The sequence below is a fragment of the Candida oxycetoniae genome (genome assembly GCF_023343755.2).
Source record: "Candida oxycetoniae strain CBS 10844 chromosome Unknown scaffold24, whole genome shotgun sequence".
Lineage (NCBI taxonomy): Eukaryota > Fungi > Ascomycota > Pichiomycetes > Serinales > Debaryomycetaceae > Lodderomyces > Lodderomyces oxycetoniae.
Genome location: NW_026055446.1, coordinates 59,863 through 79,606, shown reverse-complemented (window position 1 = coordinate 79,606; position 19,744 = coordinate 59,863). Strand labels below are relative to the sequence as shown.

The following is a 19,744-nucleotide window of genomic DNA, read 5'->3' as shown; positions in this document are numbered from 1 at the left end:
GCGAGATAGTTTTACTTACACTCTATTCTACTCTACACTATCGAGCAGAGCGAGATAGTTTTACTTACACTCTATTCTACTCTACACTATCGAGCAGAGCGAGATAGTTTTACTTACACTCTATTCTACTCTACACTATCTCGCTCCGCTCGATAGTGTCGATAGTGTCTATAGTGTCTGCACAAGAAAGGTGAATTTGTTGAAAATTAAAGTGACACAATATGAGAAAAAATAGTATTGGCTACCCAATTGTATTGTTGAAATCTACAGGTACCTTTATCTAAGGGTGTCATTTTGTTGCATGACGAGGCTGCTCTCTACTATCGAGCAGAGCGAGATAGTGTCGATAGTGTCGGTGGTAGCTAGTGTCGATAGTGTCAGTAGCAGCTAGTGTCGATAGTGTCAATATAGTCAGTGACACCTAGTGTACTCCACTATCTCGCTCTGCTCGATAGTTCAATAGTGTCGAAAGGCGGGTTTCTTTTATTCCAATAGTGGTTTGAAATTTTAGTTGTACCTAGGAGGTAGCACTTCCTAGGTAGCACTTTCTTTATGCATGACTCAACTTCACCTCACCTTGAGGCTTTTACTACTTACGCTGTATCAACTGCAAGTGTAATCCTTGGTTTTTTCCTGCAGAAACAATCAATTGATTTACGCTAAATATGTAATTCATAAAATGTGAAACGTAAAATGTAAAATAACTGAAAAGTATATTGTTGAAAAGTATATTGTTGAAAAGTATATTGTTGAAAAGTATTTAGTTGAAAAGTATACGATAGATAATACAGTAGAAGTAATACAGTAGAAGTAATACAATGCAAATTGAAGTATATCTGCAAGCACTCCACTATCGAGCAGAGCGAGATAGTGTCGATAGTGTCGATAGTGTCGATAGTGTTGGTATTAAGTGCTGCTCCACTATCTCGCTTCGCTCGATAGTGTCGATAGTGTCGATAGTGTTGGTACTAAGTGCTGCTCCACTATCTCGCTTCGCTCGATAGTGTTGATAGTGTTGCTACAAAGTGATGCTCCACTATCTCGCTTCGCTCGATAGTGTCGATGTCGATTATTTTTTTCCAAGATAGGAGAAGGTTTAAGCTTAGTATACGATATTACTTGTCGTAACAGGCAATTAACCTCTTTTTTCTTCTCAAATAATACCCGATTGAGACTTGACATGGAAACTCTAGTCTCTGTCTCTAGTCTCTGTCTCTAGTCTCTGTCTCTAGTCTCTGTCTCTAACCTCTGTCTCTAACCTCTGTCTCTAACCTTTACCTTTTTTCCCTCACATATATACCCATAATCTACAAGCTACAATCTCATCTTACCCCATTGAAAGGAGGTCTTGCTCACCCTAGGAGGAACAAAAAAAAAACGACCAATATTTGGTGCTCTTTTGTAACAATATTTGATTCACACACTTCAACAATATTTGACTTTGCTTACACTTAACAATTTATTTGATTGATTGGTTCCCCCCTCTAACAACAAAATATCTTGAGATCTTTCTTCACCATCATTTTTTTTTTTTGTTTGCCCCATTCTTTTTTTCTCCTTTAATATACTCCTATACTTTTTATAAGCTTTAGGTCCTAGTTCATGGTTAATCCTCCGCAACCAAGACAACAATCGCCTCGGGCGTCGCATTCGCAATTATCGTCAAAGCATTCACCAAGTATTTCGCACAACCAATCCGGACACTCTACTACTCCACATAATTTGCATCTTCATCACACTTCATCAACATCAACCACAATATCGTCAACATCAACAAATTCTTCAATGTCCTCCTCAAATCAATCACTGCATGGTCATGCACACACATATCCACACGGCCATAATCACCCACACGTACACCCACACAACCATCCCTCACGCAAGCCCTCAATTGTCGAATTGTTGAGCTCACCTCCTCCTTTACCTGTTGATCAAGACGACTCTATACATCATTTGAGTTTGTCGAGAAATCCATCAATAAGCTCGAGAACCTCGGGCGGATCTTTCAATCCATTTAACTCGGGAAATGGCAATATTCATAATACCTCGCAAAGTCAAAATCAAAGCCAAAGCCAAAGTCAAGGCTATTCATCAAATACAGCGGTAGATTGGGACGAGCTTTTGTTAACAGAGGTTGTCGAACCCAGCAAGCTAGTCCATATCCCTTCTTCGTACTCTGTTCAAGCCGCGTTTGAAACCTTGGTAAAAAATGATTTGACTAGTATTCCTGTTTCGGTATCAAAAGATGATCCAGACGACTTGAGAAACTGCTTAACATTTGATTATAGTGACTTGAACACTTATTTGTTGTTGATCATGAACAAGATTGACTACAATGAGTTGAACGTTGACGAGATTGGCGATGAGAAAACTAGCTTGCAAGAGAAACACGATATTGTAGTGCAAGCCATTAACAAAGCCAAAAAGGGAGAAGAGGTCCCAGTTGAGTTTATAATTAAATTACATCCAAAAAACCCGTTTATCAAGTTTACACAAACAGATACCTTGTTCTCAGTAATGGAAACCTTGGGTAATGGAGTACATCGAGTAGCCATAACAAATGAAGAGGGGACTAAGATAACTGGTATACTTTCACAAAGAAGATTAATCAAATATATGTGGGAAAACGCTAGAAGATTCCCGCTGTTGGAATTTTACTTTCAATCTACTTTGCAAGATTTGAAAATCGGCTCTAATAATCCAATAACCATATATGAGGATCAGCCAGTACTAGAAGCATTACACAAGATGTTTAATGAAAACGTATCGTCATTAGCAGTGATTGATAGGTCTAAGAACTTAATTGGAAACATATCAATTGTTGATGTGCGCAACTTGACTAGTTCGAAAAATAGTCACTTGTTATACAAATCGGTTTTAAATTTTATTAGCTACAATTTAACGCAAAAAGGTATTGAGGAAGGTCAAGATCAATTCCCGATTTTCCATGTAAATAATCAAAGTTCTTTAGGAAGAGTAATTGCTAAATTAGTTGCTACTCAATCCCATAGATTATGGGTTGTTGATACTTCGAGAAAGGCCAGTTGTCAAAGTTCTCAAAGTTCACCTGCTCCTAATAGTGGACTAAACAGTGGCGTTACCATCCCAGGTGTCACACAACCTACAGATGCGTCAATTACAAACAAGGCAGCAGCTGCTGCAAGTGTTGAACCGTCGTCGTCGTCGTCGCCTATGAGCAATAATCCGGCGGTATCCTCCACTGCTACTTTAACAGCAATAGCAACAACTTTATCATCATCATCATCATCACATCATAATAGTATTGCTTCGTCGTCCTCTTCTTCGTCGAGTGTATGCGCAGTAGGAGCAGGAGTAGCAACCACTAGTACAGTACAACAAGAAACTGGATACACAGGTGGAACAGGTAAATTGATTGGAGTAGTTACCTTGACTGACATATTGGGATTATTTGCCACTATTAAAGGAAGAAGAACCAATCCACAATCAGCTAGGAATCAAAGAAGAAGAAGCTCTACGTCAACTACAAGATCGTCAATTGATAGTATAGAGAATACTTTATCTGGTGGAAATATTAGTGGCAACTTAAATAATGGAGGAAATGCACTTTCTCCGTCACAAACTACATCTTTGTCATCATCATCATCATCATCGTTTCAAGCGCCAGTACAATTACAGCAAGCGGGAATTGGACCAAGAGGCAGCAGTATTACTGATTCAAATAGTGAAATTTTTCGGAAACAATTTATCAAACCTCAAGAAAATGCGTTTTCTAAAGAGTGATAAAGGGACTTCATTTATTGATTGATGCTTTTTCCAAGGAACAATCATAAATTGACTAGTTTCGTTAGTGTTTGTGGAGGCATGGAAGTTGGGGGGGAGGGGGGAGGGGGGATGGAACGTGGTTTTTTCTGTTGTTTTTTTTAATCTTCTTGTGGCCTCTTTCTTAGTTATTTAACAAAATGTATTCAAAAATCAGTAAACACTGTATTGATAATATTATGTGACAGTATCGTGTGTACTATATACATGCGAAACGAAATAAGAAGATGATATCCTATCGACACTATCGACACTATCGAGCAGAGCGAGATAGTGGAGCACACTAGCTGCCACCACTAGCTGCCATCACTAGCTGCCACCACTAGCTTTGAAAAACATAACAAAAAATTTTACAAGAAAAAAAGGTTGGTGGTGTAGAGAAAAAGGTTGGTGGGAAAGTGGTGTAGAAGGAAGAGGTGATTTTTTCCCCCTGGATGATAATGAGTGATATGGTGATTCTCTCATACTCTGCTCGATAGTGTTGCTCTGCTCGATAGTGTTGATGAGATATGTGTGCTCCACTATCTCGCTCTGCTCGATGTCGCTCTGCTCGATGTCGCTCTGCTCGATGTCGCTCTGCTCGATAGTGTCGCTCTCAAAGAGCCAAAATAAATTTTTTGCACCTTAATTTAAAAAATTACATGTATATGCAAGTTTCACTTTAAATAAATACTTTAAAATTTACTCACCTGTGAAGCTGGAGCAACACTAGGGAGCGAAGCGAGTTAGTGGAGCAGTATGTAGTGTCCCGCCAGGTCTCTTGCTTGTTAGAGGTTACTATCTCTTGTAACCCAACATAGAAGCAACACTATCGAGCAGAGCGAGATAGTGTCAGTAGTATTGGTGACAGTCAGTGCTGCTCGATAGTGTCAGTAGTATTGGTGACAGTCAGTGCTGCTCGATAGTGTCAATAGTATTGGTGACAGTCAGTGCTGCTCGATAGTGTCAATAGTATTGGTGACAGTTAGTAACTACTGCTCAACTATCTCGCTTCGGGACACTACATGCTGCTCCACTATCTCGCTTCGGGACACTACATGCTGCTCCACTATCTCGCTTTGGGACACTACATGCTGCTCCACTATCTCGCTTTGCTCCCTAGTGTCGCGAAGCTATACCGTTTAGTTGTACTTGTGATATAAGTATCAACTAAAATTGGTAGTATTTTGAAAAAAAACCATTAGGGTTCCTTGTACTGTATTTTAATTTTTCACTCAATAGTCAATTTTTTTTCTTTTTCTTTTTCTTTTTTTTACTTGGGGCGATGAGCATAATAGGGCTGAAAAATTGGCTAAAAATTGGCATGATGGACCTTATGAGTTAGTTGATGTTGGGCCAAGTTAGTTCCATCCCTAGAGCCAAATAGTAATGAATTACTGGGCAACATCCCCGCAGCAATTCATTGTCATTTCGAGTAAGCAAGGATGAACTTGTACTACATTAGTTTAACTTAATAGCCTTTTTTATAGGCTTTTTTATAGGCCTCTTTTATAGGCTTTTTTATAGGCCTTTTTTATAGGCTTTTTTTGTAGGTGTTTAGTTTTGGGTTTTCTCCCCTTCTCATACAAAAAAAAAAGTAACATAAAAACATTGGAGAAGATGTATAAAAAAGAATAAAAGTGTACAATTTGATGTGACGAGTTTTCTCAATAAGATTGGGGGAGGAGGGATGCCGTAAATATTCAATTTCTGGGGAGGGAATGTAAGTCAACAGAGATGAATACCCCTAACCACCATCAAAAAAAAAGAAAAAAAAGAAACCGTGCCCTCGCCTCAACCGTCTACTACCTCTTTTTTCCGTCTCGTTCACCTCTCCTACTATCTCATTCACCTCTCCTACTATCTCATTCACCACCTCACCTACTCACCTACTCACCTACTCACCTACTCACCTACTCACCTACTCACCTACTCACCTACTATCCTATCCTTTGCTATATGGATGACTCTTGCTAACATTTTCCAAACGCTACCAAATGGGCGGAAAAAAGACAGCATTACACATAACTCATCTCCCTTAACAATAAGCCCTTTCTCTCTTTGTAGCTCATAATATATAAGCTTTGAAATTTGTACTACATCATCAGGTTGAAAAAAATTTTCTCCTCCTTTTCTTTCCTTCTTTCTTCTTCTTTTTTACACATTTTCACAAAACTTTTTTGTAGTAGGTAAGTAGTACTGATATTCAAATATGGGTAAAGAAAAGACTCACGTTAATGTCGTTGTCATTGGACACGTCGATTCTGGTAAATCAACTACTACTGGTCACTTGATCTACAAGTGTGGTGGTATTGATAAAAGAACCATTGAAAAATTCGAAAAAGAGGCTGCTGAGTTGGGTAAAGGTTCCTTCAAGTACGCATGGGTCTTGGATAAATTGAAGGCTGAAAGAGAAAGAGGTATCACTATTGATATCGCTTTGTGGAAATTCGAAACTCCTAAATACATGGTTACTGTTATTGATGCTCCAGGTCACAGAGATTTCATCAAGAATATGATTACTGGTACTTCCCAAGCTGATTGTGCTATTTTGATTATTGCTGGTGGTACTGGTGAATTCGAAGCTGGTATCTCCAAGGATGGTCAAACCAGAGAACACGCTTTGTTGGCTTACACCTTGGGTGTTAAGCAATTGATTGTTGCTGTCAACAAGATGGACTCTGTCAAATGGGACAAGAACAGATTTGAAGAAATTGTTAAGGAAACTTCCAATTTCGTCAAAAAGGTTGGTTACAACCCAAAGACTGTTCCATTTGTTCCAATTTCTGGATGGAACGGTGACAATATGATTGAACCATCTACCAACTGTCCATGGTACAAGGGTTGGGAAAAGGAAACCAAGGCTGGTAAATCTACCGGTAAAACTTTGTTGGAAGCTATCGATGCTATTGAACCACCAACCAGACCAACCGATAAACCATTGAGATTGCCATTGCAAGATGTTTACAAGATTGGTGGTATTGGAACTGTGCCAGTTGGTAGAGTTGAAACCGGTATCATCAAGGCCGGTATGGTTGTTACCTTTGCCCCAGCAGGTGTTACCACTGAAGTCAAATCCGTTGAAATGCACCACGAACAATTGACCGAAGGTGTTCCAGGTGACAATGTTGGTTTCAACGTTAAGAATGTTTCAGTTAAAGAAATCAGAAGAGGTAACGTTTGTGGTGACTCAAAGAATGATCCACCAAAAGGTTGTGATTCATTCAATGCTCAAGTTATTGTCTTGAACCACCCTGGTCAAATCTCTGCTGGTTACTCTCCAGTCTTGGATTGCCACACTGCTCACATTGCTTGTAAATTCGACACTTTGATTGAAAAGATTGACAGAAGAACTGGTAAGAAATTAGAAGAAGATCCTAAATTCATCAAATCCGGTGATGCTGCTATCGTCAAGATGGTTCCAACCAAGCCAATGTGTGTTGAAGCTTTCACTGATTACCCACCATTAGGTAGATTTGCCGTTAGAGATATGAGACAAACCGTTGCTGTTGGTGTTATCAAATCAGTTGAAAAGTCCGACAAGGCTGGTAAAGTCACCAAAGCTGCACAAAAAGCTGCTAAGAAATAGAGAGATTTAGTTATATAGTAGGTAATTGAATTCTTTGTACATTTTTATAATCTATCTCTATCCTTTTTTTTTTTATTCTAAAGCAAAGAACAAAGAACAAAGACTGGAGCCTGTTGCTAATGCAAGCTACTGATTGTTGTTCTTTGTTGTTGTTGTTGTTGTTGCCACTACCCAGTGCTTTTTTTCATCACAAATGTGATTGGAAACTTGCGATCTGATAATTGGTTATTGAACATTTTTTGCAACACGTTGTCGAATTGAAACTGTGAAGTTACCTCAGGGTCGTAGTGCTGGTAATCATTTAAAGCGCTTCTCACTATATTCTTCTCCACATCTACATTCTGTTTCATTGTTTGTTGCAACTCAGTGGCTGACACCCAAGATTGAGTAGCTTTTACTTGAAATTCCTCGCTCTCATCGTTATCATCTGTGAGGACCTCATCTTGCGTCAAGCTGGATCCATCGCCATGACAAGGGCATTCTAGCAAGTCATGTGTATTTGATATTGTTGTAGAGTCCACTTCAAATATCTTCTTTAAATCCTCTTGCTCAAACACGTCCGTTTTAGAGGCACTATCATTATCAAGAAATTTCGATGACAACTTATTTTTCACCAATTGTCGCTGAAATATCTTTTCATCAATACACCCTGCTGTGAATAATCTGTAGATGTAGCAAGGTTTCAGTTGACCGTCTCTATGTATTCTAGACATTGATTGGAGATCAGTAGAAGGATTCCAATCATTATCAAACAATATTAAACGCGAAGCACCAACTAAATTGATTCCCATGCCTCCTGATTTGGAAGATAACAAAAACACGTGTATTTCTTTGGAGCTATTGAACTCTGTAACAAGTTTATTTCTCATGTTATTTGGTGTTGATCCATCTAGCCTAGTATAGTGCAAATTGAGCTTTTTCAAAACAAGTTCTAGCAAATCCAAAGTTTTGGTGTAGTTTGAAATAAGCACTGTTTTCTCATTAAGCGAAACAATTTCTAGTAGTAATGGAATGAGAGCATTAATTTTACCCGAGCTTGTAGAAAGTCTGAGATTATTGTTATTGTTGCTTGTTATTTTATGAAAAAACTCGTCAGTTGATAGTAATGATGGGGAATTACAAATTTTGCGAAACACATTTATCAACGCTAATGAAATCAGTCCGCAATCCAACTGGTTAAATTTGTCTGACTTCTTTACTAGCTCAAAAAGGTCTAATTGAAGTCGAGTTGGAGGAACAAACAATAGGATGTCTGTTTTTGATGTTAAATAATTTTCAAGTAGCGACTGTGTTCGACGTAGTATAAACTTATGAGTCAACCGGATTAGTTCTTTTGAGAGCTCCTCACCTTTTCTTTTGATTTCTGTATTGAAACAGTTTTTATCCCTTGCTTGTGTTATAGGAAGGATAAACTTTCTTTGGAAAGTCTTAATATCAGGCAAAACAGAAGGATTGATGAAGGAGATCAATGTGTGAAATTCCTCCAAATAATTTTGTATTGGAGTACCCGTTAGTATAATCTTTTTTGGAATGTTCAACTTTTTCAAATTGATTAGCACTTTGTTTGAGCTATTCTTTAGTCTGTGCCCTTCATCGCACACCAAAAGGTCGAAATTGACTGTAGACAATTCATCAAAATGCGCGAGTATTTTTTCATAGTTGATTATTAGCACTTGGTATACATGAAGCTTCCCAAAATTTATGATATCACGCTTATCGTCTGACATGGGATTGTTCAAGGTTAGTATGTTCAATTTATTTGATCCCAACCATTTTTTGAACTCGTGTTTCCAGTTGCTTATTAAAGTAACGGGACATACAATCAATACTTTATCAACGGTTGTCTTTTTCTGATTGGGATAGGGGTTTTGCTTGAGCAAAGTCCATATAGTAGTTACCGCCATCAAGGTTTTACCAAGCCCCATTTCATCAGCTAGCAAACATCCATTTCCTTCAAAGTCGCGAAAGCCCATAACACATTCATACATGAAGGATACGCCTTCAACTTGATGAGGCCTCAACTTCGATGCAAGATGCGGATCGATAGTTACTTTCACAGGCTCCTCTTCCAGCGGTGGCGGTATTAACTGGAACTCATTCTCTTTGGTGTCATATAACGGGACGTGTTTTTTCAAGGTTTCTTCGTGGTTGGTGGGTGCAACTTTAATAAAACTCTTTGGTAGTGATGGATTACTCTGCATTTCATCTGAACAAGATAAATTGCTTTTCCTTGTAGGACTGGTATCAGTTTCGATTTTTTCATCAAGAATTATCTCGTATAATCCAATGGGAATAACATCGTTCAAGTTTAATAGTTGGTTGAATGTCTTTTTGCTCATAATTTTCCCATCGGAGTTCTTCAAGACAATTTCACAACCTTGAGATACAAGCTTGACTGTGGCCTTTCCATCACCATCCCAACTTTTATTCTTCTTATTGGTTTTTTTCCTCCACTGGACAATATACTTGGTGACCTCATTGCAGTCTGAGGCCGAGGCCGAGGCCGATGAGCATACTTTTTTAGTTGGAGATTCAGACGCGTTTCGATTAACTCTTTTCAAGCCAGGATAACGTTTTGTTATGGCCGACAAGGACGCGTTATTCACGCCATTTACACCGTTCACACTGTTCTCGTCTTTTCCAATAATTCTTGGTGGTTTGAACGCGGCATTGGGCCTTGTATTGTACATTTCGAATCACGAGGGCGGTGACTAAGCTACAGAAATAAATTTCGCAAAAGAAATTTTGTGAAAAAATGTGGGATTCTTCACTAGAATGCAATCATGACTTTATCAGATCCTTCAAGACTTTTGACAGATGGACTGTAAAAAGGAAACAGAAAACAAAGAAATCAGATTAGATGCTTACACGACACTAGGGAGCCAAGCGAGCTAGTGGAGCAGGATGTAGAGAGTAGAGACGAAAAAAGAGGTGAAAAGGTTATCAGGAAGTTGTAAATAAAGAAGTAAAGATGTAAATGTAAAGATGTAAATGTTAAGATGTAAATGTAAGATGTAAATGTAGAGGCAAATATGTAGGCTAGCGTTAAATTTGTAGTACATTAAACTATTGAAACTATCCATGAATAAAGACCGTATATAATGAAAAATAAAAAAAGTAACAATGTTATATGAAGTACAATCGACTCGTTCGTTGTGAGCATAATAAACGGGAAATGTATATAATACATATCATATATCCAAAACCGCGAATGGTTCTTATGTGTCGAGACCTTCTTTGTAGTAGTTGACATCGAGGGCGGTTGTTATTACAAATGAATGTGAAAAAAGGGCAAAAAAAACAAACCCGAATAGATCAATTAAACAGCACCAAAAATATAATAGACAGTAAGGAACAAAGAAATGTGAATAATGGCACAAATACAACTCTATAATGAATATGTCTTGTTATACCAGAAAGAAAGGGGAGGGGAGGGGGCGGGTATTTCCCGTAACAGTTAATCTACTAGGGCTTTCAGTTAACCAAAGCTCGTGTATCAATAACGTAAGAAATCTGGAGAGGAGAAACTTACTTGGTAGAGACTTCTTTTCTTTTTTTTTTTTTTTTTGTTAGTCTCTTGTTTCGTTAAAGAGAAGAAGTTTCTTGATAAAAATGTAACATGCTATACAAAATGAAATATTTTCATTTTTTTTTTTTTTCGTGCTTGGAAAATCTCCTGTTTCCCAAAGATGCAATACGGAAGAATGTTAGGTGCAATACGGAAGAATATTAGGTGCAATACAGAAGAATATTATTTCACCTTTACAACCTCTTAGTGAAGTGGCTAGTAAAAGTTATTTCCATTGCGGCTGATGGAATTTGGTTATGTCCATTTTTTTTTTTCGCTCTCGCAAAATCGAAATATTTATCACGTGAATGATATCACGTGCACGATGAAAGTGTTTTCCTTTTTTTTTTTTCCACTCATCGCTGTTACATTAAGAAAAGATATTACATTTTTTTTTCTTTTACTTTCTTCTTTAACCAAATATGCTTTGAGAAGCCCGAAACTATCGAGCAGAGCGAGATAGTGGAGCACACTGACATTATCTCGTTCTGCTCGATTGTGTCGTCAGTGTCGGTGTAGTCAGTGTGCTTCACTATCTCGCTCTGCTCGATAGTTTTGTTGAATTATAGGTATGTTGCTAGTAATAGCATAGCTCAAAGTCTACATATATAATGATGAAACATTATTTTACAAACAACGAATTTCTTCAACTGAACTTTAATCCATGTTGAAATAATAAATAATCAGAGCTTTTTAACACTGATTTATATTGACTTTGAGTAATGAGATGAATAAAATGACTAGAATGAATTGTTTTACTAACAGTATTTAGAGTATAGTTGTCGATGGATGATTGACACGGTAATGCCCCACTATCGAGCAGAGCGAGATAGTGGAGCATTACTAGCTGCCTCTGACACTATCTCGCTCTACTTGCCGAGTTTTTCGATGGTTGACTGATTAAAGATATCTCTACATTGCCGAGTTTTTTTTCCACTTGATTTTGGCACGGATTTGAGTGCATTCTGTTCGCTAGTGTCAGTGGCGGTTAGTGTCAGTGGAAGCTAGTGTCAGTGGAAGCTAGTGTCAGTGGAAGCTAGTGTCAGTGGAAGCTAGTGTCAGTGGAAGCTAGTGTCAGTGGAAGCTAGTGTCAGTGGAAGCTAGTGTGCTCCACTATCTCGCTCTGCTCGATAGTGTCGCTCAATAGCGTCGCTCGATAGTGTCGCAAAGTAAATAAACAATAGGATTACACTAGCAATAGAATTTGCTAGGCACTTGGATTAATTAGACAACTACTTTATCTCTCTCAGACATTTGTTTAATCAAAGTACCGTTGGCCCAGCTATTATTATTCAACAATACTCGATGAGCGAAACAAGTTCACACCAAAAGAACCGCTCCTGAAATGGCAGCTAGCCAGTGCTGCTCCACTATCGAGAAACACTATCGAGCAAAGCTAGTTAGTGTCGTAACAAGCAACAAAGTTTTGCTCCACTATCGAGAAACACTATTGAGCAGAGCGAGATAGTGTCGTAACAAGCAACAAAGTTTTGCTCCACTATCTCGCTCTGCTCGATAGTCGAGCGTGTGTCGATAGTCTCCGAAATTCATTTTTCAATTCCAAATAAATTTTATTTCCTTTGCGCGTAATTATCAACTCCCCTACCCCCTCCTCTTCCTACTGGCGCCAAATTTCCAATGACTTTAGAAACATGCATTTGCGTGCTAGTTCTTCTAGCGGCATTTCCTCTTTTTACCATTCTTCTAAGATTGGCTTATATTCTACCATGCGTACGTCTACCAAAAACAATCGGCGATACAAAATCACTAGGAAACATTCATGGAGCAGCTCGTTTATCGATATTCCTAGGTTCAGGAGGTCACACGGGAGAAATGATGAAAATGGTGTCTAAATTGAACCTAGCAAATCTTCAAAGAACATGGATTTATTCCGGTAGGGATACCGCATCTTTAAATCAAGCAAAATCAGTTGAGCAACACGTGTATAAAAATGATGCTCCAGTTTATATTAGAATTCCAAGAGCAAGACGTGTTGGACAATCCTATATACTGTCTGTGTTCACCACTGTTTACTCATTTGTCATCTCTTTTATCATTTTGTTGTTTCACAAACCGGATGTATTATTATTGAATGGACCAGGAACATGCATCCCTATAGCATATATTTTATTTCTTTACAAATTCTTGGGTTTGAATACAACAAAAATTGTCTACATTGAGAGTTTAGCGAGAGTGAATAAGCTCAGTTTGAGTGGAAGATTGATCATGCCTATCGCCGACAGATTTATAGTGCAGTGGGATCAGTTGTATGAGAAATACAATAGAGCTGAATATTACGGAATCTTGATTTGATAATGATGATGATAATGATAATAATGATAAATCCAGCTTTTTTTTTTTTTCATTTTTATTTTTATTTTTTTTTTTTTTTTTTGTTATACATTATCATCGTGATATATAAATCGCGACTTCTTTGGATCTTGTGGCGCACGTAGGATGTATTGTTGATTATCTGGTGGTCTCTCATTTAAATCGTTTGTGTCCAACATACTTTGTATACTTAACAAGATGGTCTCTATTGAGCATGCAGGTGTCCAATCGTCGCCTAGTAAATTGAGGCATATGTGTCCGTTTGAGTAGATGTGCGGGTGCACAGGTATTGGCAGTATTAAAGTAGTTGTTGATGACGCCTGTTTGACAAATTTCACAGATGGTGCATCTACTGGATATTCTCGTGTTATGCAAATTGATAATAAATAGTTATCCGGGTATAATGAGTGATTCGAGACACTGATTTGGAAAAGAAAGTAGGTCAAAGTATCATCGTTTGAGATTAGTTTGATACCCTGTAATTGCGATTTTGTTAAACCTTGATACTCCTTGAGGAGACGTTTTTGGTAGGGATGTCTTGACATGTATTGAACGAAAAAAAAAATTAAAAGAATAAATGGGCCAGCGCGCGGGGTTGGGATGGAAGTGGCGAACGGTAAAATATATAAATAAGCTCTTTTCTAAGTTGCTGAAACAATGCTGAAAAATATAGTGGTTGTGGTTGTGGTGGTAGTAGTAGAAAGCAAGAGGCGCATCCAAAATGGCTCAGAAACAAAACAAAAAAAAATGGGTTTTTTTTTTCCTTTATATGCAAAAATTCTATTTCCCGTATATGCTACCTAGTTGTTGGTACTACTACTACTACTACTACTACTACTAATAATACTAACTAAGCCGAACTAAATTGGATTTTGATCGACTTCCTACCATTAAGCACCTTTGTGGCATTTTTGCCCGCTCGTACATAGTTTGATGCAAATCCCGCTTTCATTACTTGGTACTCAACAAGACATTCTTCACTTAATAAGAAAAAAAAGATTCTTTCTATATCAGTTTTATCCAAGTTTTTACCTTTACCATGGTACGGATTGTTGTTGTGTCCCATCTCTGTAATCTTTTTATGCTTCATGCCTCGGAAAACATCTTGACAATGAAGTACAGTAACTTTTTCACTCTGTATCGATTTGACTAGTTTAATAATATCCCGTGCATACTCTGTACAGTCCTTCTCCACTACTGTAACATGATTATAGTTTTTACAATTGTCACATTGCTTGTTACAATCAGATGGATTGAATGACTCATTAAAATAGTGGAGCACTTGTTGCCTTCGACAATCAGTTGTATTTTCGCAATATTGCACAACTTGTCTCAATTTCGCCAAATGATTTTCTTTACCTTCCTCCGTCAAGTTTTCATCTCTGTGAATCAAATTCTGCAAGGACCTCGCGTCTTTGTAGCAGTAGTATAAAATACATTCAGAAGGCTTGCCATCACGGCCAGCACGGCCTGTCTCTTGGTAGTAGCCTTCTAAACTTCTTGGAATAAATAAATGAATAACGAATCGCACATCTGGCTTGTCTATACCCATACCAAATGCAATGGTGGCACAAATAATTCGAGTTTTTCCCATTTGCCAAAATTGTTGCGCTTGAAATCTGTCTTCTGTCGACATACCCGCATGGTAGAATCCAGTTGAAAGCCCAAGCTTATTCAACTTGTTCGAGGTATCCTCACATGCCTGCTTACTATTGCAAAATAAAATCCCTGTACTTTTGGAAAATCTTGTTACAATGTAGTCTTTGATATCTTCTAAAAAGTCCTTCTTTTTCCACCTAATCTCATATAGCAAGTTTGTCCTATTGAAACTTTGCTTCAAAAAAACGGGAGAATTTAATTTCAAATTGTGTATTATGTCCATCCGCACCTTCTCGTTCGCAGTTGCAGTTAAAGCCATCACCGGGACAGCCGGGTACTTTTCTTTGAAAAAGCTCATACCTTTGTAATCGGGGCGAAAATCATGGCCCCAGGAACTTAAGCAGTGGGCTTCGTCAATCACAACTCTAGCCAATTTCTTTTGATCATATAATTTACTGATTATTCGTTGAATCATTGATGATTTGTTGGCCTTTTCTGGGGATAAGTATACAATATCCAAGAACCCGTCACGGAATAAGTTTAAAGTGTGCTTGTTATCACCGCTACTTTGTCTCGAACTAACCATACCTGCTTTTATGTCTCTTTTAATAAGATGTTCTACTTGGTCATGCATCAATGAAATAAGGGGGGAAATAACAACAGTGGTTCCCTGACTACGACCTCCTTTAATCAACGCGGGCAATTGATAACAGAGAGACTTACCACCACCAGTGGGCATCAACACAAAACAGTCCTTGTTTAAAAGTGTCGCAACAACAGCTTCCAATTGATTTGGTCTAAACGACTGTAGTTTAAAAGTGTTGTTTAATGTGCTGTAAATCTCATCAATAAATGCTTCTGATCCTGGTGGAACTACTCTTGGCTCTTTAACCTCTTTCGGACCATTAATAATTTGCATGAGCTCATCATCTTCATCACTGAAATCGTCCTCGGAATCGATGTTGAGCAAAGGTGGTTTTGATACGCTGGAAACTGGTAATGCTTGTTGCCCAGATATCAAAGAAGCAGACATAGCATTTAAGTTTGCTGCCGTTAATGTGTTGATTGTGGTGTGGGTGGTAGATGGAAAGTTATCACCTGCAAGTGGTACAGGTAAATCGCTCAATGCAGTGTCTTCATCGTCGTCGTCGTCGTTGTCGTCATCAGAGTCTATTTCAATGACATCTAATTCTCGTTCTTGGTTTAGTTGAGTTGTATATTCCATTTCATCCACAAAGTCATCATCCAAGTCCTCGTATGCGTCGTCAAGTGGCTGGTTGTTAACATTATAATCGTCACCAAAACCAGATTCAATTTGTTCGGCGTGCGATAATGCATATCCATTTCTACCATTATTGGTATTATTATAATCATATTTGATTCCGTATTTTTCAGCCACATCGGGTGACAATCGAAGATCTTCCAATTCTTCTCTATCAACCCTTCCGATATCCTGCAGTTGTTCTTGTATTCCCGAGGAGTCATGTTCCGAGTCAACAATCGATCCATCGTCAATGAAGCTTCCAATGTCATCGTAGTCATCGCGTTCTTGCGTTGGAGTTCTCAAACCTTCCATGGTATGCTCACCAAAATCATCCTCAGCCTCGGCAAATGACACATTGTTGTAGTTATTGTTATTGTTATCATTATTATTATTATTACTATTATTATTAGTTTCTGCTGCAAAGTTGGAAATAATTTGCCTTGCCGCAGTTAATCTCGTTGGTCTTGGTAACGGTCTAAATACAGTCGCGTCCATTGTAGACTCTTCAATATCATCAGTGATTTCGTTCAAGTGTGAAGAAGTTGTTGCTTGGATAAAAGGTTGAGGTTCGAGTTCGAGTTCGAGTTCGAGTTGAGGTTCAGGTTGAGGTTCAGGTTGAGGTTCAGGTTGAGGTTCAGGTTCATGTTCAAACCTACGTTCTGGGTCACCTTCGTTCGATGTTGTTGGTGGCGAAGAAGGCGAAAATGGCGTAGACTCTTTCAAATTGTTTTTTATCGATAGTATGTCTCTGTCTAATGCATCTATTCTCGTTCGCAAGCCAATATACTCTTGTTTCTTTTGATCCACGGAGATGGAGGTGGACTCGCTTGTGTTAAACATTTGCTCAAGTAATTTGATTTTCGTTTCCTGTAACTTGACTAGTTCCAAACAATTGTAGAGTTTATTTTCTTTGGTAGATGCTGATAGTTTTGATCTTTTCTTGCTTCCCTGCGTGTTTGTAAAAGTACAATCTCCCGCCGGTCGTTTTTTAGGAGGACTAAGATCGAATGTCAAGTCTATAATTTCAGAGCCAATATTATCACTGCCAGGTGCAGTTCCAGGTGCAGTTCCAGGGATACCATTCTGAGGAGAGAAAAACCTAGATAATGATGGTTGTGTTTGCAGTTTTTTCAGTTTTGTTTGTGAGGAGTTAGACGCGTTATATGAGGAATTTAGCGTGGTGTTGATATTCTGTTGCTCTTGACGTTGATTTGGACGCGTATGCGATAACTGTTGATTACCAGAATTTATCAGCGGTGGGATGTTTTCTTTATTGTTGTTGTTGTTGTTGTTAATAGCGGTGTCTGTTGATAAAGACGTGACTACATAGTCACCAATAATTGATACGGATTCCTTTAACGAGTTATGACATGGTGTAGTTTTAGATTGTCCAGGCTGCGATGATGATGTTGTTGTTGATGTTGATGAAAAAACATTGATTTTATGTTTCGGATACGGTTTGAGTACAGAGTCTATTATGTTTTGAGACGGTAGGTAGGGTTTTGATTCTTTTACCCAGTCGAGATGAGCGGATAAATTATTGCCTTTGATCATGAGTTAGCACCTTGTTTCATCTAAGAAGCAAGGCTCGAAATCTTTCACTGTAAAATGCCCTAAAGAAAAGAGATGTAGAGTATTTTCAAGTTTATTATTGACTCTTTAAGATGTTTTTTCTTTGCTCACTAAAGAAGGCTTTATCTCAAACACTAAGAATCGACACTATCGAGCGAAGCGAGATAGTGGAGCAACACTCAGGGTACTATCTTGCTCTTGTCAACACTATCGAGCAGAGCGAGATAGTGTTTTGACCCTAGTCGAAGAATATTAAATAGAAGAGACTAGAGGAGCCGAAGCGACACTATCGACACTATCGAGCGAAGCGAGATAGTGGAGCAACACTCAGGATACTATCTTGCTCTTGTCTACACTATCTTGCTCTTGTCTACACTATCTCGCTCTTGTCTACACTATCTTGCTCTTATCTACACTATCTCTAGCTCTTATCAACACTATCTCGCTCTGGTCGATAGTGTTTCGACTCTAAGCAAAGAATATTAAATAGAAGAGATTAGAGGAGCCGAAGCGACATTATCGAGCGAAGCGAGATAATGGAGCAAGACTCAGGATACTATCTCGCTCTTGTCTATACTATCTCTAGCTCTTATCAACACTATCTCGCTCTGCTCGATAGTGTTTCGACTCTAACCAAAGAATAATAAATAGAAGAGAACTAAGCGAGAACAATAAAAAACGAAAACGATTAAAGGGAGTTCTTTTTGGGCAACTGAAGCGACAAACAAACAAAAGATGTAAGTAGAAAGTAAAAAGTAGAAAGTAGAAAGTAGAAAGTAGAAAGTAGAAAGTAGAAAGTAGGGAGTAGAAAGTAGAAAGTAGAAAGTAGAAAGTAGTTAGTAGAAAGTAATAAGATTGAGTGCAATAAAATTGAGTGCAACAAAATTGAGTGTAACAAGGTTAAATGTAATAAGGTTAAAAGTAATAAGGTCAAGTGTAATATTGAGTTATTTGATAATGATAAGTTGATAGTGGCTCTCATAATAGTTTCCCAATACTTGTTGTGGAGAGTTGGGCCCGCTAAGCATAATCATTCAAGTCGATTGTCACAGGGAGATTCAAGTCGATTGTCATAGAGAAAGATTCAAGTCGATTATGATAGAGAAGGCTTGAAAAATTTCTCAAACCTGGGTATGAAAGTTGAAAAAAAAAACAAAGGTAAGAATGAGAAAAATACAAAAGGCTTATATTACCAGTCCAAGGGATAAATTAGTCAATGTGCTCCACTATCGAGAAACACTATCGAGCAACACTATCGAGCAACACTATCGAGCAACACTTTATATCTTGTTACAACACTCTCTCGTTCTGATTGAGAGTATCGCTCGATAGTGGAGCAACCCTTTGTAGCTTGTTACAACACTATCTCGCTCTGCTCGATAGTGTTGCTCGATAGTGTTATTCGATAGTGTTATTGAATGTTACATTAAATGCAAGTTTTTTTCTCAATGCAATTGTTCCGGAAAACAAATAGAACGACTTTTCCGAATTGATCCGAAACCAAAGGGAAAAAAAAAAACTAGATACAAATAACCACTATAATTTCAATTCAAAAAATCAAATGTTTAACTTTGGCAGAAAAGGCTAAATATGTAAAGGAAGTACCAAAGATGACGTTTTGTTTGGCGGTCTGTTTAAACCGTTCCACAAACCATACTACAAGTTTATTGCCAAGGGGATCTATATCCAAATGATTATTGTAACATACAACTCAAAGTAGCAGATATATGGTCGATTTAGAAACAAGGTCTATTTAGTAATAAGGTCTAATTTTTAGTAATCTTTGTGGGAGAATACTCTTTAATACTGAGTTGAGATATGCATATAATAACTATAGAATAAAGAATGTATGGAAATACTTTATTTACTGTATATTTTTTTAATACTGTATTTTTCTATTTCTTTTTTTTTTTGTGAAGTCCGATGATCGAAATTGCCAAAGATGAAAAAGATAAAACATAACCAAAAAAAAAAAAAAAAAAAAAAAAAAATAACAAACAACAATTGTAAAAAAAAAAGAGAGAAAAAAAAAAAAAAGAAA

The 19,744-nt window shown here is 37.9% G+C and overlaps 6 protein-coding genes across 6 annotated transcripts; 3 read left to right on the top strand and 3 right to left on the bottom strand. All coding sequences in view use genetic code 12, as the record gives it.

The window, feature by feature from the left end:
* Window positions 1–1,602: 1,602 nt before the first annotated feature.
* On the top strand, window positions 1,603–3,762 carry SDS24 (Sds24p; the record flags this gene model as incomplete). The annotated part of the gene is made up of 1 exon (XM_049324124.1): window positions 1,603–3,762. The coding sequence occupies one exon, from the start codon at window positions 1,603–1,605 to the stop codon at window positions 3,760–3,762; it is 2,160 nt and encodes a 719-aa protein (XP_049180077.1).
* A 2,230-nt stretch (window positions 3,763–5,992) lies between these two features.
* On the top strand, window positions 5,993–7,369 carry TEF2 (translation elongation factor EF-1 alpha; the record flags this gene model as incomplete). Its single annotated transcript, XM_049324123.1, has 1 exon — window positions 5,993–7,369. One exon carries the CDS (start codon window positions 5,993–5,995, stop codon window positions 7,367–7,369), a length of 1,377 nt encoding a protein of 458 aa, XP_049180076.1.
* Window positions 7,370–7,536: 167 nt separating this feature from the next.
* RDH54 (DNA-dependent ATPase) lies at window positions 7,537–10,059 on the bottom strand (the record flags this gene model as incomplete). Its single annotated transcript, XM_049324122.1, has 1 exon — window positions 7,537–10,059. One exon carries the CDS (start codon window positions 10,057–10,059, stop codon window positions 7,537–7,539), a length of 2,523 nt encoding a protein of 840 aa, XP_049180075.1.
* Window positions 10,060–12,664: 2,605 nt separating this feature from the next.
* Window positions 12,665–13,250, top strand: KGF56_002849 (N-acetylglucosaminyldiphosphodolichol N-acetylglucosaminyltransferase anchoring subunit; the record flags this gene model as incomplete). The annotated part of the gene is made up of 2 exons (XM_049324121.1): window positions 12,665–12,668; window positions 12,748–13,250. 2 exons carry the CDS (start codon window positions 12,665–12,667, stop codon window positions 13,248–13,250), a joined length of 507 nt encoding a protein of 168 aa, XP_049180074.1.
* Window positions 13,251–13,333: 83 nt separating this feature from the next.
* UBC15 (Ubc15p) lies at window positions 13,334–13,813 on the bottom strand (the record flags this gene model as incomplete). Its single annotated transcript, XM_049324120.1, has 1 exon — window positions 13,334–13,813. The coding sequence occupies one exon, from the start codon at window positions 13,811–13,813 to the stop codon at window positions 13,334–13,336; it is 480 nt and encodes a 159-aa protein (XP_049180073.1).
* Window positions 13,814–14,118: 305 nt separating this feature from the next.
* SGS1 (ATP-dependent DNA helicase) lies at window positions 14,119–17,685 on the bottom strand (the record flags this gene model as incomplete). The annotated part of the gene is made up of 1 exon (XM_049324119.1): window positions 14,119–17,685. One exon carries the CDS (start codon window positions 17,683–17,685, stop codon window positions 14,119–14,121), a length of 3,567 nt encoding a protein of 1,188 aa, XP_049180072.1.
* Between the last annotated feature and the right edge of the window lie 2,059 nt (window positions 17,686–19,744).